Genomic DNA, 15,923 nt, shown 5'->3' with positions numbered 1-15,923 from the left:
AACAGTATTCTTTCATTTCTGCTGGACTACTTCAGAACTCCTCGGTCATCCTTGTGGGACAACAGAGATTTTCCAAAACACAGCGTCTTATATAACTACCCCTTTACTCTATTTTGGATGAGCATCCATGCAGAAACCTTGCCCGGCTGTTAAACAACACAGGTGAGCAGCAAGAGCAGGTATATCATGTTTCAAAACCTCCTCCCTTTACCTCTGCCGTCAACACTAATTAAAAGTACACTCATCTGCACTTTTAGTATTTAAACTTAAATTCACAAAGTTACACCCATCAACTTCTGACCTTGCAAACCGGAGCTTTAAACCTTCTGGCTTGGAACTCTGGCAGGTTAAAGTTAAACACAAGGTGACTCACAGGCTGGTGTGCGCCTCCTCGTTTCTTGGTCAGCTGAGGAGAGCCATAGTCTCTGGACACTTGTTTTCTGACCTCGGCAGCTACCGTCCTGAGCAAGAGAAGGATATCAAAAGGTTTGTCAGCTCGCTCACAGAGAACAAAAGGCACAAGTTTACAGACATGAAAACTGCCTGTAAACATCCTGTTAACGGTCAAGATGCGTGTTCCTCAAGATAAAAAAAAAATATGAAGAAACTGATTTCGGTGGATCCAAAAATCTCATGATCGTGCCAATGTTTGCATACAGTTAAGAATCAACAAACTAAATTAGGCCTCTTTGATTTACAATACTGGAGAAATCTGCATAAATACAATTATTTAAAAAATGTATGCTGCTCGTTTAAATTTTTCAGGTGTGTAAATTGCAGAACGGACATTTTCAGCTTCTGGTTCTAGTAGCAAGGCTGAAGACCAGCAGCTGTTCTGAATAGAGACCCAAGCGGATCTCACAGAGAGGTGGCGAGCTGGCTGCAGGGAGCAGGCACAGAGCCAGAGCGCTCGCCATGGCCTTCATGGACTAACGGCAAATGGGAGGCTTAGAGAGAGACAAAGCAGGAAAAACAATCGCGTCACAGATACAGCAAGCAGCTGCTCCTCCAGAACCGCAAAATGCCCGTTTCTCTCATATACACAGCTGCAAAGGCTTCAACATTCCCCACCATGGTCCTCATGATTGCATTGCTCGGGTTCCTGCCATGAAGCCGTCAGTACACATGGACGGTGAGGCAGCAAAGAGGACCTATGACCTCTACTCCCATCTCTGAGGAATAGACTCCCTGATGATAACCACACGGCATTTCTTTGCATGTTTCAATTTTACTGATCGCTACATCCACAAAAGATGTGGAAACAATTGCCGCAGCCTTCAATCTAAAACAGGAAAAAGGAAAGCTATCGACCGCGAGGGCAATAACCAGAACACCCCTTCCCTCCCTTTCCTGCATCCGGCACTAAACAATGGTCCGGGTCCCACGAAGGAGAGGATGGCCGGGACTTGGGGAATGCAGTGGGAGACTGTTTGATGGCGCTAACATCTCTAAAGGACATGTTAGTGACGGGTTACCAATCGTGTAATACACAAATCAAAACCAACTTGTGACGCAGCCCAAAGTTTATGTTAACCGCTGTACTGACATGATGTCAGCAAGGGTTTCACTGGGGTGGGACAAAATTCCCTTGCAGGATAATGATAATAATCTGTCATCCCGTTTGTTTAGAAACTGTCTGATTACTGCAAGACTGAGCTGCTCCTGGATGACTTTAACTTAGTGGCAATGCACAAACAGGCACAACACTGGAAGAAGGTTTGGAGGATCCCCATTGATAAATACAACATATACATATATATATATATATATATATATATATATATATATATATATATATATATATAGCAAACACTTCCATACACACCAGTGTTGTTGAGGCATGCTAGTCAAAGAGACCGTTGGCAGATGTGACATGCCTGTTAGATTTGTCCTGAAATGTGATCAATATTTATTTAGTATATCAAGACATACTAGATTAAAGTTCATGCTGTGTCAGGCTACCTACGTTATATATTTGCATGAAGAGGGAAAACCAGTTTACAACGTGTAGAAACAGGTTGCTACAATAATACTGCGAGGCGTTCACACGACTCAAGAACAAAACATCACATTTAATGTCACTTTTGAACATTTTGTCGGTGTTATTTTACTCTGTACTTCCCAACTGGCGAATCTGGGTCATTGGATTAGCACTCAGATGGACAATTATACCCCTAAGTAGCTCAATCAATGTTGATGACAAAGCTCCTACGATGCTACGTGGACGGACATAAAAACCGGCTGATTGAACTCTTCAAAGAGTCGGAGAGCACTACCGACCGGTCGCGCGCACTGCTTCACTAAACACACGCAGGTTCACTCGTGATTATACTGACCGGTCCCAGGTCAGTGGTACCTTTCTAATCCTAGCATGCTGGCTATGTGAGCCGTGTGTCCAGCAGGTCACTCTCACGCACAGCGAGCGGCACAACTGGAGAAACAACAACTTCTGTCACGGTCTCACCGGTTGATTTTATGAGCAAACGCCCTCCTTTCGCTCGCAGTAGAGGCCATTTCTTGTCCCCATGTAGAGAAGCTCTTCAAAGTTAAACTGAAAGATCTCTCCTCCTTCTGAGCGTTGGCTATGTCCCGTCTTGTGCGGGGATGCCGTCTCTCTTTTCAGACTGCTTCCTTCTCCACGCTGGGACTGGGCACGGATCCCTCCTTGTTCCTCCTAGCGGATAGGAGCTGAACCGCGGCGTCAACCGCCACGACATATGTACTATATCCGGTGACACTTCAAAATAAAATACAAAATACAAAGCCAATTTGCTAGTTTTATAGCATTTTTTTTAGCCTCTTTTAATAGAAATTTAGCGATTTCAAATGAGCGTATTTATTTAATTAAATGTTAGTGATCAGTGGAAGATGTTACTTTACTTCCGGTCTTACTATTCGTCCCCACTATTTGAACAGCTTGTACTATTTGTCTATATCAACCATCTGTCCATGAAGTAAACTCACCCGACCAGTTCACAGCGACGTGTTGATGGTGCATAGCCGCCTCAGTTTAGGGTTTCACTGGTTTCATTTCTGTATACAATTTAGGAAGAAGGACAAAGAAGTTTCAAGCCCCTCATTACTTTCTCATTGCCCTGCTTTAGAGGTTATTTCTTTACTTTGGCAAGATGACTTTGAAACTCATAGAACCAACTGGCATGAAATGTCCTATTTGCGTATTTTAGTGTTCTATATTTCACACGGACGCTCATGAATGTAATCTCACCAGAAAACCAATGCACAATAGCAACATCTAGGGGTCTGCCTGCACTACGTGATGTCTGTACGAGAGCTCACCAACAGGTGGGGCTGTTTACCGTGATTGGAGAAGAAAGAAAGCCTTGCCTCACATTGTTTAAGATTCAGTCCTCAAATTTGACCTCTAGAAGGAGATGAGAAATAGCTACAGCTTTGTTTACTGGCCTACTGCCTAACATTAGCTGTGGGTGTGATGTGTAATCAGTGAGACGAATGATATGACAGCTCTAAAACAAGTAGCCATAAAAAGGATTCTGGATTATTTATTATAGGTAAAATAAATGTCAGAAACTGTATATTTGACGGGCATTTTCTCTTTCTGCTTGTGCAAATGAGGAATGACATTGTGAGTGAGTCGTCCCCCTAATGGAGGACTTGTCAGTCTATTGTAATGACAGGTTTACGTCTACACATCCATCCTCTCTGCCTGCAATCACCATACCCCCATTCCTACTATGAGGAATTCATATAGCAATACTCGCTGCAGCAGCCCTCCCCCCACTGCTTACTCCTTCTACCCCACACTCGTCCTATTCAGCACCCTGGAGAGCTGCTGCAGGTACTCAGGCCGTCCTCTGTGAGATGGCTGATGAATGGCATGAATTGTACAGGAGGGATGTGAAAAATGGAAAGGGGGGGAGACGGAGGTAAAATTATTCTTGCGTGACAGAGGCTTGGCTGTAGCCGAGCAAGGACAGACATCTTGGGGTTATATGTTTATGCATGGAGCAGCAGTCAGAGCAGCATCAGAGTTCGCAGCAGGCATGAGTCTGGTCCACAGGCACAGCTAATGAAAATAAATGAAGCTCACGCTCTCCATCTTTCAGACCGGTTTCCATCACAATTACAAAACTCAGCTTTTTTTCCACTCTGCTGCTCCGAGGTTCAGCAAATTCTAATTTACTGTGCAATGGTGCAGTCCATGATTTGTTTATTAATGAAATAAAATATAATTCTTCTCCAGGCATTCATATGTACATACATCTCACATATGTCCACCTGAACTAGCATGAAGAAATATCATTCTAAAGATTCCCTGTAAACATTTCAGTGTGAATTCATTGAGCAGATATAATCTGTGTTTGTGTGACATTGCAGTGTCCTTGAATGGTTGGTAAACCCATCTCCTTTAAGTGGGCTGATCCCATGCTCGCTTTATCCTTCTGTCTGCTCTGCACCTTCCCTGCCTGCTTCCTTGCTTTTCTGTTCATCGAAGGCTTTCAATTCCTAGATCGGCACTATTGTTTGAGCGCCCAGCCCCCACAGCAGCGAGAGCCCCCACCACCACCACCACCACCATCACTGCTGTGTTACCAAAGAACAAAAGGGAGAGTGTCAGACACCACCCACTAGATCTCTTTCACACAAGAGCCCCCACCTCAGTTCCAGATGGGGTTGCCTTTTTTCAGGGTTTCTCTCAACCCCAAGAGTCCTCCAAAATGGAGGCCCCTCCCTCCCCCCGGAGCCCACTACTCAGCTGCTCGTCATCCACCTGCTCGGCCGCCACACGCCCGTGGCCAGGGCACATCCCCCTTCTATCCCACCCCACCAGGGAGTCCTATTAAAATCATTAACCACTTTCTGACTGGGGTTTGCTTCCAGGACATTACTCTGCCAGCAGTAAAAACGTGAACAACATTAACTCATGAAAAGGAGGAAAGACCCACAATCTATCTTTGGGATAAAAAGTAAAAAACTGCATAACTAACAATGAATAACTTTAAATAAATAAAAAGACAAATAGTGATGTTTTTGCAACACGAAAAGATTACGCAAGTTGTTCCAGCTTTTCCTAGTTCAGCTGCTCTTCAAGCAGGATGGAGGAATTACACAAGACTGATTATTGCAATCAATAATGCTGATTCTAATTTGTGTCATGTGGTGGTGGTGTCCCATACAACGGGCAGGCAGATGCTCATTTGTTTGTTTCTCTCAAAGCATCAACATGTAGGATCTTCGGGAGAATTTCTGCTTCGACCTCCACCCCTGTCTTGACCTTTCCCCTCCGGGGACAGAGAGTGAGGTATAGCAACAGGATACATCTGCTGCGAGACAGACAGCTGCTTCGTCTCCTCGTGGTGATCCTACAGTCAGGGTTTTGGGGCCAAAGGGGTGGGGCTAAAGATAATCATTGCTGAATCACTTAAAACCTGCATAATTTTGACAAAACACACAAACCTACACTTCTTGGTATTAACCTCTCTGGACGCAAAACAGTATATTGAGCTATTAAGACAGAAGAAAAATCTGTTGCAGTTATTTGCTTATTAACTGATAAACTGTAGAGAATCAGCTGAATGTATTTTGTACAGCAACACATAAGGCTGAGCCACCACTATGCACTGCCACACTTTCTCTTCTGCCTACATTACATGCATGGTTGCATACGCTGTCACTCACCAACCAAGATTTATGGAAATATTCCCTTCCAGCTCCTCTCAGTGCACTGCACAGAGCGCACTGCTATTAATGTGCTCCATGTTGGAGTATATGCAGATATATGCATACTGTATGTTCATGAGTTCTTCACAGCACTTGCTTTAGACTTTTTACAGGTTCTGTGCTGCAGGAAACGACAAAACCCCCATCCCCATTTCCACCACCATCCTCCAGTCCCTAAGGGTTCAAGCACCCAAATCAATTGAAAGAAAGAGGAGTGCACTGTGGTCCTCCCCCTACATCTGTCAGGGAGGGAAAGCAGGAGGGGCCGCACTCACGGGCCGTATAGGGGAACAATATCACTCCATCTGTCACAAACCGTTTCATCTCTGATGGGATAAAATATAGCTCACAAATACATCTACCTCTAAATCATCTGTGTGTATTAGCTTACTGGTGCCCAAGCCTCCAGCAATTCCCAGAAGCAAACGCAGTTGCTTTTTGTCTCATATTACTTTCCTCCCACCAGCCAGCACTCTCCAACCACCTTGCAAATTATGGTTTTAAGCCAAACAGCACGTTAAAAGAAATTATTCCACTTTACACAGTGAACCAGTTAATGAAAATGGAACACTACCAAGTAACGAAATTTGCATGAAAAAAGTTCCAGAATGAATGTGCAGAGCAGCGAAGCTGAAAGCGTAATGAAAGAGACAGCACACGTATTTGGAGGAAATACTGAAAAAAAACAAAAAAGTAAGATGCAATCTGCTAATAACCAGAGCGCTCTTTCATATTTAAATGGTGCTGCTGCTGTGTTTGGAGGATGGGTGTGGCCCGCTGATTCTTCTTGCCTCCTGAGCTGTCGCGGCTTTGTGACGTCCACAATCCCATTTGCTCTATCAAATTATGCTATCGGACTGGCCACCGTTCAGTGCAGAGGACAAAATGACAACCCTTGACAATACCTATCAAAGTCGACAGCCCTCTGCACCGATCTCCGACACAACGAGGTACTGTAGTGATCCGGCAGGCTGGAAGAACAGCACAAAATGGCCTGGCTGTCTAGAGGAGGGAGGAACAAAAAACTAAAACCCATATCCCCAAGAGCCATCATGCATCTCTCTCAGCAGCAGGTAGAGCTGCAATCTCTGTCATTCATATTTAATTCCACAAGAGTTTCCGGCCAGACTAATGTGCTATTGATTTCAAATCTCCTGTTACCAAAACAGGGGAGGGCCATGATGGGGAGAGAGCTGGACTACAGAGAGTGAGAGCAAGAGATTGAAAGAGGAGAAGAGGATGAAGATGGAGAGAGAAGGGGGTGAGGGGGATAGAGTGCCATGGCTAAACCAGTGAGTTTCTCTCAGAAATATTCTCATATTCCATTCGGACAGCAAGCATTATCCATCGTATAATTATACTCTTTCTCCGTCAAGTAAATACAAAACAAATGCGACATGAAAGCATAAGATGCACACGTCAGGTTGAGGCAGGAACTGTGCTGTATATTATTTATTGGCGGGGCATAAACACCTCGTGAAGCTGAACACTGCTCAGCCTAACAGAAGCTGGCATTCTTGTATCTCGTCTATCCGTTGTCTGTCACTTGTGTGTTTTGTTCAGCAGGAAAAGGAGCGAGAAAAAAACAAAGAGAATGTCTAAGAGCTTTGTGTATTTAAAGTCGCTCCCTAGATACCAACTCAGACAGGACAAAATTAAAGATTAATAACCATGGCTTTAGATTGAACAATGTTTTCCGTTAAACGTGGTCCCCAACCTCAAAGCCACATTCACACACACACACACAGGTAATGTTATGATTACCACCTATTAGTATATACCAGCACCTCGGTTTTTTCTTTCGCCAATTAATAAGAATGTTACGAGCATTGCCCGAAGAGGTCAAACATATCACACTGCACCGAATTCACACAAACAAAAGACTGATAACGGGTTCGCCGAGAATTAAACAGACACATGGAAAGCAGAATATAATCCATAAATAAAAAGATGACAAGAGCGTCTACTTCAGAGACTTCCTCCCACCAGCCTGTCTACTCTAATAATAGCCCAGAGACAACACATCCAGACACACGGAGGGAGAGAAAGATATAAGAGAAGAGAGAGACGGAGAGAAAGTGCAAGAGTGAACCCAAGAGGGAGACCACATGAAAATTGCCAAATAATACATAAAAGGGTTGAATTAGGCCAGTTGCCATTATCAACAAATGTCCTTTTAAAAAGAGGCTAATTTAATTTTGGATCCTTTCCTGAAAGCAATAACTGCTCCACTGCTGCTGCCACAAAACCCTGAAATGCCAAGAGCCAAGCCTGTTGGAGAGACTGCTGAATTAAGCAGACCTGAGGCTGAATCATCCTCCCATCCCCCAGACACACTGTCATAGTGTCACTCGCTCTCCCCCTCTCTCCTTCACACACATACACAAGGCCACTACCTTACCGCAGGGCAATGGCAACAGGCATTCATTTTGACGTAATACTACACAGGAATAATAGAGATGAGAAACTGAAGGGGCTCAGCTAGGGAATTCAGACCTAAAGGCTTTTTTTTTTGTGATTTACAAAGTTAAGTATTTACTGTGTAGAGTTCAACACACATAATTAATTTGTAATTCACATGCTGTACTACTGGCATATTTTTGCAGTTCTGAGTATTGCTGATTAGGTAAAAACACAATTTAAAATGCTACATATATGCAAGTCTCTGCTCCGTTTATTTGCTGCTTCGTCTGTGTGCTGATGAACTTCAAAATCAGCAAACTAATTTTGAAAATGCTTTGAGTTAATCCCTCTGGCACCAAGGAGCATTCCATGATATGCTAAGAGAAAAGGAACGCTGCAACAAGACGCCTAATGACCACTCGGGGAGGAACCCTTAACAATAAGAAAATAATCAGTAGAATAACAAAAAGGCTTTTAAGCAAAACCAATGCTTGATCCTTTGATTCAGTAAATGTACAATAGGCGCTTCAAATACCCTCTTACCCACAGGGAGGATTCAGCTGCCGTGCAACTAACCAGGGCTCTAATGAGGGGCCACAATTAAGCCTATTTATTCACATTAAGTGTGAACTGTAAGTGGGGCTGCAGTCAGTCGATGGACCTGGGCGCTTTTGTGTTAGAAGAGCCGCTTTTATTCAGCAAACAAAGACGGGAAAAAACACAAGCACCTAATGACCAAATCTCTTCTCAGAGACGTTCACACACACCGGCAGAAACACACACACACACTCACACATTTGTACACACACAGACACACACACATACTCTTCCTCCCTCTCTAACAAACTGACTCAAAGGCTCCAACGCATCCAGGCTGAGTTGAGTCACTGCTTGACAGAACGGTGGGGGCGGGGTTAAGACAGACTGACAGTGGGGCTCCATCTCTATCCTCTTATTAACGCTTAACGAGTGCTTTCCTCATGCAATATTCATCTCCGCTAATATCATCCAAGCTCTGAGCCGAGCCTGCTACTTATGTAAGGCAATTATGTAAAATATCAGACAGGGCCCATGTTCAGAATCTGACTGGAAGAGAGCTGCAGGACAATGACAGAGAGAAAGACGGGGTATGCGAGAGTGACTGAAGGCGGGAGAAACAATAAGAGGCATACAGTGAGAGGAAATGAGTTACTCGCATGTCCTGCGCTACATGTCTTCATCTGAGTACAGACAACGTCCACATATCCTTCAAAGGCAAGTGGTCAGTGGCATTAATGCAAACAATTCCCTCCCTCGCACCGTCTCCTTGCAGCCAGAGACGTCTGAGGACTCTTCAAGGTCAGTTAGTGAGAGCAAAGCAGAGGAAGGGATTGTTGTTGCAGGAGGACTCACATCAGCACCACTTGTCCACTCATGGACAGAAAGAAAACAGGAGACTATAGTTCAATAAAACCACCTATCACCATCTCTCTTCCTCACGTGACCAGAAACCCTAGACTCATACACAAATAAACAAACACACACTGATTTGCGCCCACTTGCACGCACACCCACCCCCCTCAGGTCAAGGCCCTATGGGGGTCTGCACAGAAATAGGTCATTTGTCACACATGATGTCCCGGGGCAGAGGATGCATTATAGATGAGCCCAAACAGCATGTCTCAGTGAGCACTCACCACACAGGAGGGAGCAGCATGAGGTGGGCAGAGAGGGACGACAACTCCTCAGGAAGGGGATTCATAGATGTCATAAAGTAAGACAGAAATCTCTGCTGGCTACATTTCTGCTCGTAAAGCGAAGAGAAGAGACCATTCAAGCCGGGCTGGTGTAGCTACAACTGTACCTTTCTCAACTTTTCACTGAATAGACTAGAATTAATTCAGGGGGCATCTAATTTGTTATTCTCATGTCTGCACCTGACCCTATATAGCTAGCTAGCCATCTGCCTTGCATACGAGAGGTCCAGAAATCACCCACTCATTAGTCGTATTATGGATGTAATGCTTTGTTTGTAGACACAATTCACACCCAATTATTACACATGTGGTCTTCTCCACCCATTGCTTTCGATTCCGTGATTGTCAGCGGAGAACGTGGACTCGGGAAGTCTGCCGATCTGCACTCAAAATCGCTTTTATTTGCAAAGACAAAGGCCTCAAGAGTGAAGTTGTTTGCTATGGTTTCAAACAGACCTAAATGGAGAATAAGAGAGAAAGGAAGGGGCTGTGCTGAGGGAGAAGTGAGTGCAAAGTGTGGGGAATGAGAGAGACAAGTCTGCTGTCTTCTGCTGCACCCATCTGTTCTGAAAGTGCAGGTGGAGCCCTATTCACTCCACTCTCCGTGTGTGTGTGTGAGTGTGTGTGAAGAGGGGGGGCAGGAAGAAAGGAAGGGCAGCGAGAAAAAGGGAGTGGAGAGATGGAAGGGCAGGGATGGAGAAGGGAGGGGGGGCTTTTGGTGATCTCTCCTGAAGGGGATAATGGGAGAGGAGCGCATTGCAATGGCTGCCATGTAGTACCCTCCCTGCACAATTAGCCAATCAGCAGCGCGCTCTGCCAGCCAGGAGGACGCATAAAAGAAGAACATTGCAGCAGAGGCACAGAAGGAGACTGCGAGCGGAGCAGGGAATTACACATAAAAACAGCAGAACCAGAACACCCTCCCCTGGACACACCCTGCTGAGGATCACTGCTTCTCTTTTTTTCTGAACCATCGCCCACGCCACTCGGAGAGAACGCTCTCCCTCATCATCATCCAGTAGAAAACCCCTTTCTCCTCATTTTCATCCTATAGAGGACACCTACAATCTCAGAGGGCTGAGATTCCCTGGCGAAGATTGTATTTTTTTCCTTTTTTTCTTTTTTTTTTTCTTTTCATTTGGACTCCTGACAGAACAAGGGCCATATAATTTAAAGGCTGAAGAACACACAGAGACTCAGCCTCCAGCTTCAAGACCAGCGGAAAGAAGGACCTAGATTTCTTTCATTGTACGTCAAGAATGGTTACTGTACGTATGACTCCATTTCTCTTGTGTTTGTGAAGGGGATGCTGTAGCAGCATGCTTACATGGCATCCCTTTATGTTAGATATCGTATATGCATGTACACACATGATGTAGCCATACACAGATGTATGTATCACTGATATATACTTAGTGGAGATGAATGTAATTTTAAAAGGAGCTCCACGACTTTGCCCACATGCCAGAGCGCAGAGGATGTTTTGGATCGGTGTCCTGTGTTTTTGTCCGATGTGCAATGCCGTATTATTATAATAAGATTAACGATCGATAGCGGCAATTAGCAATCTCATACTGAGTGATGCGCCATGCCGGCTGCGCTCCAGCCTGCAGTCATCATGCGCGCTGGATAAAAGTCTTTCTCCTGCCATTTTAGATAGCACAGCCTTTTACGTGTTTGTACCACGGCCACTTCGACTGCCTACACGTCGACGCTTTGATTATTTCTTTGTAAGTAAATGATGCATGAGTCAAGATTTAGGAATTCCGCAGCATTACGATGACGGAGATGGAGAGAGGCGACGAGGCGCTGGTTCAGTGGTGGGGGGGAGGACTGGCTTTCTCTGCCTGCTGCAGCACAGAGGATGCTGGAGACGGGCTTGTGAGACAAAACATGATGCCTCGGAGGCTGAGGGCCCATCCAGCAAGGCGAAGGAAGAAAAAAAAAAAGGGTCGAGTCACTTCGGGAGGGGGAGGAGGGAGATTACGCATCCATTTGGTTTGCATTGAATCACACAAAGTCCAAATTCCTCAGGGTCCCTCGTTGCGATGCGACCGAGTGAAAGGGACTGGAAATCTCAGAGGCCGCGACCGTATATGAGGACGCGCACGGACATCTCCATTTTAAGCGCATTTCCTTTCCAAGTATCACATCGCATAATGTACAAGATGGCCATGCTGGCGCTGCGCGTGTCGGCTGGAAGGATGTGAGTGATGAATTAGCTTCGCTCTGAGCCGACGGCCGGATTGGGCGTGTCTCTGCTGGACTTAAGCGCCACACGAGGGCCTTGAAGCCTCAAAAGGCCTGCTCCGCTTTACTCCTTGACACGGTTGACAGCGAATAAAACAATTAAGACACATTTGCATTTAATTATAGGAGCCGGGAAATAAATGTGAAACCGAGGATCAGCGTGGATGCTGTTCAGTCAAACGTTCAAATCACATGCAGGTGTTAAAACCCACATTCAAGTGAAATAAAAAACAATCTAAACTATATTTATCAGGCTAGTTTTGTGGAATTATGAAATGAATAATAAGAATTGTAATTACATCGACACGTGGTAAAATGTCAGGCGGTGACGAATAGCAACACAAGATACATAATTGAACACAGAACAGGGTGTGTGAAAAGGAGTTAGGCCCATCAACAACTTCAACGTCTCATTGCACTGTATTTTAATTTATCTGATTATTGCTTCGGGGGAAAGAAAATGTGCAAAATGGAGGTGGACGGCACATTGTTTCATCGCCTGCGAGACTCTGACTGTCCACTCGACACATCTCCAATCCCAGTTTTATTTTCTCTTTGTTGTACATCACCTATTGTCCCTCGCAGGAGAGACAAGAATCGCACCGCCAGAGGACAGCTCCCCTCCACATGGTCCGCAGTCCTCATGCCTGTACCGCAGTGCCAAGCAAATAAAAGCGTTGAGTCAGATAACCTAGCCAAGGCACTTACACAATTCAAGGACAAGGGCAGCCGAGGCCATCACTGTAAACCAGTCTGAACTGGTGTTTGATGCCAAGTTTTAAAAAAATGCACTTAAATGTAAATAATTTAGGTTAGAGAACATTTTTATTCTCAGTCCAAAATTAAAAAAAAACTCCAAAAGGCTCCATGTTGTAGTTTGCAGTTAAGACATGGCCGGTCTAAATTATATGACGTTAAATGTAATTATGTTATGTAAGCGGGGGTTTGCCTCCTGTTGCAAACGACTTCATGTAATTATCAGCAACGAATATAAAACCTTTAGGGAAGAAAGAGGTGAATGTGCCCTCCATCTCTCTTGGGCTCATGTGTCACACGATTTAAATATGATGTACAGCTTTAATACTGTTAATATTGGTTGACAAGTTTATGAGCGTTGTGGGAAAAATATGTTTTGCTCTGACAATGTACATGGCCATTCTCATTGTGCTCGACGAGTTAAAGCCAGTTTACTCAGCTTTTTTAAATACAACTTACAATACAAGACTTTTAACGCTATGAGGAAAAACGGTCCAAATCAGCAAATAAATATATCGGATTGGTGATGTTTTATTTGATCTATCGTGGCGTTTTTGACTTGTGGCTAGCAACTGTAACAGTCATTGTTCCCGGAGAGTCCTGCAGCCCCTGGCCACGACACAAAGCGCCACTGTTTACATTAATATTCATAGTGCTGCCATAGCCTCTGCGAGAGAAGAGGAGGAACGGGTGGCTCTTTTGTTTGCTCGTTTCAATACGTTTATTCAGCAAAAAGGCGCTCTGGTTCATGAATGCCTGCAGAGCTCAGAGTCTTGCCTCTTTTTTTTTTTTAAAGGGGGTTAAATAACAGGAGAAATCGAGGGATTTTTGCCATATTTAAATAGCCGCATATTTGATTTTTTCCCCCACCTCTTAATTAATCGAATTAAAACGTTTTCAAAGTGAACAGGATATAGAATAAAACGACTCGGTGCTGTTTGCTGGGTTATTCACGGGCCTCTGTGGCCTCAAACCAGACCGTCCGAAAGCCACTCCCTTTTTCAGCACGCTGGATAGCGCCCCGCATGCTACAAGGACTCGCAGGACACGTTTGTCTCCCTGAGCCTTTGACGTTGTCTGCTCCCATCTTATCAAAGCAGCGCGTACTCAGTGAGCTGAAATCTTTTAGAAATCGTTTATTTTTAGTCTGCGGAGCGGAGAAGAGGACGGAGCCTCGGTGCATGGCTGACGGGGGTTGTGACTCCTGTCGTCCTGTTGTTTTACAGCTGCCACCATGATCCCTTAAGCTGCAGAGAGTGTGGCTAATGCCCTTTGTTTGGGATAATCCTGTAATCTGTGTTATTTAGAGGGCTCATTTACACTTCAGCCTAGCTTTCAGTTCTAATTCATGCATTCCAGAAAAAAAGCATAATGCATTTTAACATAGACCAGAGACAAGGTTAAATGTTAAAATGAGAAATCATTGTCATCATTGTTAGTTTGAAAGATCCAGGTGGTTTGATTTGATGATTAGTTGTGTTAACACAAAGAAAACTAAAGTAATACACACAATACACGTTCAGTTAAATCTACACCCAAAACAGAAACACCAAATACTGAAGGTGACTATGCCATTCTCTCTCTTGCTCCATCTCACACTCAAATGGAGACTGTCAGTGCACTGTAACATATAATGTAGCATATCTCATTTTATGACTTAAACTGGGAGACGAGTATTCTTCCGTACATTATAGCCTCCAGTGCTGCGCTGCATTTGGAGCAGAAATGAATTGGGGAAAGCGGTTTATAAGCATCCGAAGACAAGAGAACACTGACTGCATTTCAATTTAGTCATGCAATGCTTCTGCGTTTTGTAATTTAATGGTGTACAGTGTAGGTGGTGGTACGTGTGCTTGGCAGTGGAGGCAGGGCTCTTGTTTGCGTGCAAGTCTGGGTTCATGTGTTTGGCAGAGGAGGCAGGGCTCTTGTTTGCGTGCAAGTCTGGGACCATGTGTGGGCGATGCTGATGCAGTACATTAAATATTAAGGGAGATCTCACAGAACCTCAAAATAGAAGGAAAAACAAGAGAGTGGGACACATAGTGCTCTAACAACTGCAATCTTTTAGGTATTAAAAAAGAGGATTATAAAAAGATTATTTTTATGGCAGGTTTTCATCCTTATTAGTTAGCCTATAAGAAGAATGTATAGGAAGAAGGGGAAATTATGTTTGCTCCCAGTACGCCATGCGGTACTCCTCGGCTGTACGTTTTTATTGTCTCCAGTAGTCGAACATGTCTGGAGCCTGCAGTAGATCTATACTGGGCGTGTTGGGAGTATTCATGCTCTTGTAGGCTACAGCATCACAATGATTTATTGTCTCGTTGTCATAGTAATGGGGTTGCTGTAAACCAGACTGAAAACCACACTATTTTATTTTTGTTGTTGGAATAAGGAATATGATGGCGTCCTCTCAGTTTTTGTGTCTTCGAAGCGTGCTGATCGGTATGAACATCTTCATCTTGTAGTTGCTGCCACTCTCGTGTGCCCGGCCCTTACTCAGTGGGTCTGTGAATTATATAACTTCACACTGTTCACTGGGGATGTGTGTTCTGCCATGTTGAGGGTTATTTCAGTTGGCGAGTCAAATTTGCCCTAATATGTTTTTTTTTTCCCCCTCCAAAATGCTTTTTGTCATATTTGGGACACATTCAGTTGCTCATATTTCTAGTTAGTCGGATGCATCATAACACATAACAGTGTAGAATAAATACAACACAACAGCCCGATTCTACCTTTTGTTGTCAACACGTGTTCATCGTTTCATAATTCACAATGGCATGAAAACCATATTCAGCAGGCATTTTAGCCAGCGCATAAAGATATTGTGACAGATTGCTATCAATGTTGCACCGCCTTTGTGCATCTGAAGTATTTTATTTTTAGGCCGCCTTAACTCTGTCACTGTGCTCCTTCTCCCCTTGTCTTTATCAATTTGACTTGCTGATATTCCCTGCTCCTGCAAAGCCATATAATATTAATACATGGAGGAGAAACGTCTGACCTGTATATCTGCTCCTAATAGGCTCAGACACAAACGCACACTGAAAGCCAGAAAGCCATTCGGCCATTAAAACA

General features: G+C 44.3%; 1 protein-coding gene across 1 annotated transcript in view; it reads right to left on the bottom strand.

The window, feature by feature from the left end:
* Window positions 1-2,514, bottom strand: part of dock6 (dedicator of cytokinesis 6) — a gene marked incomplete at its 5' end in the record, with an annotated part of 28,433 nt that extends 25,919 nt beyond the window's left edge. Inside the window, 2 exons of the mRNA XM_079233740.1 lie at window positions 374-461; window positions 2,465-2,514. Coding sequence (XP_079089866.1) covers window positions 374-461; window positions 2,465-2,514 — 138 coding nt within the window. The remainder of the gene's footprint in view (window positions 1-373; window positions 462-2,464) is intronic.
* Window positions 2,515-15,923: the final 13,409 nt, after the last annotated feature.

Source organism: Taurulus bubalis, assembly GCF_910589615.1.
Source record: "Taurulus bubalis genome assembly, chromosome: 17".
Lineage (NCBI taxonomy): Eukaryota > Metazoa > Chordata > Actinopteri > Perciformes > Cottidae > Taurulus > Taurulus bubalis.
This window is presented reverse-complemented; position numbering and strand designations above follow the sequence as displayed.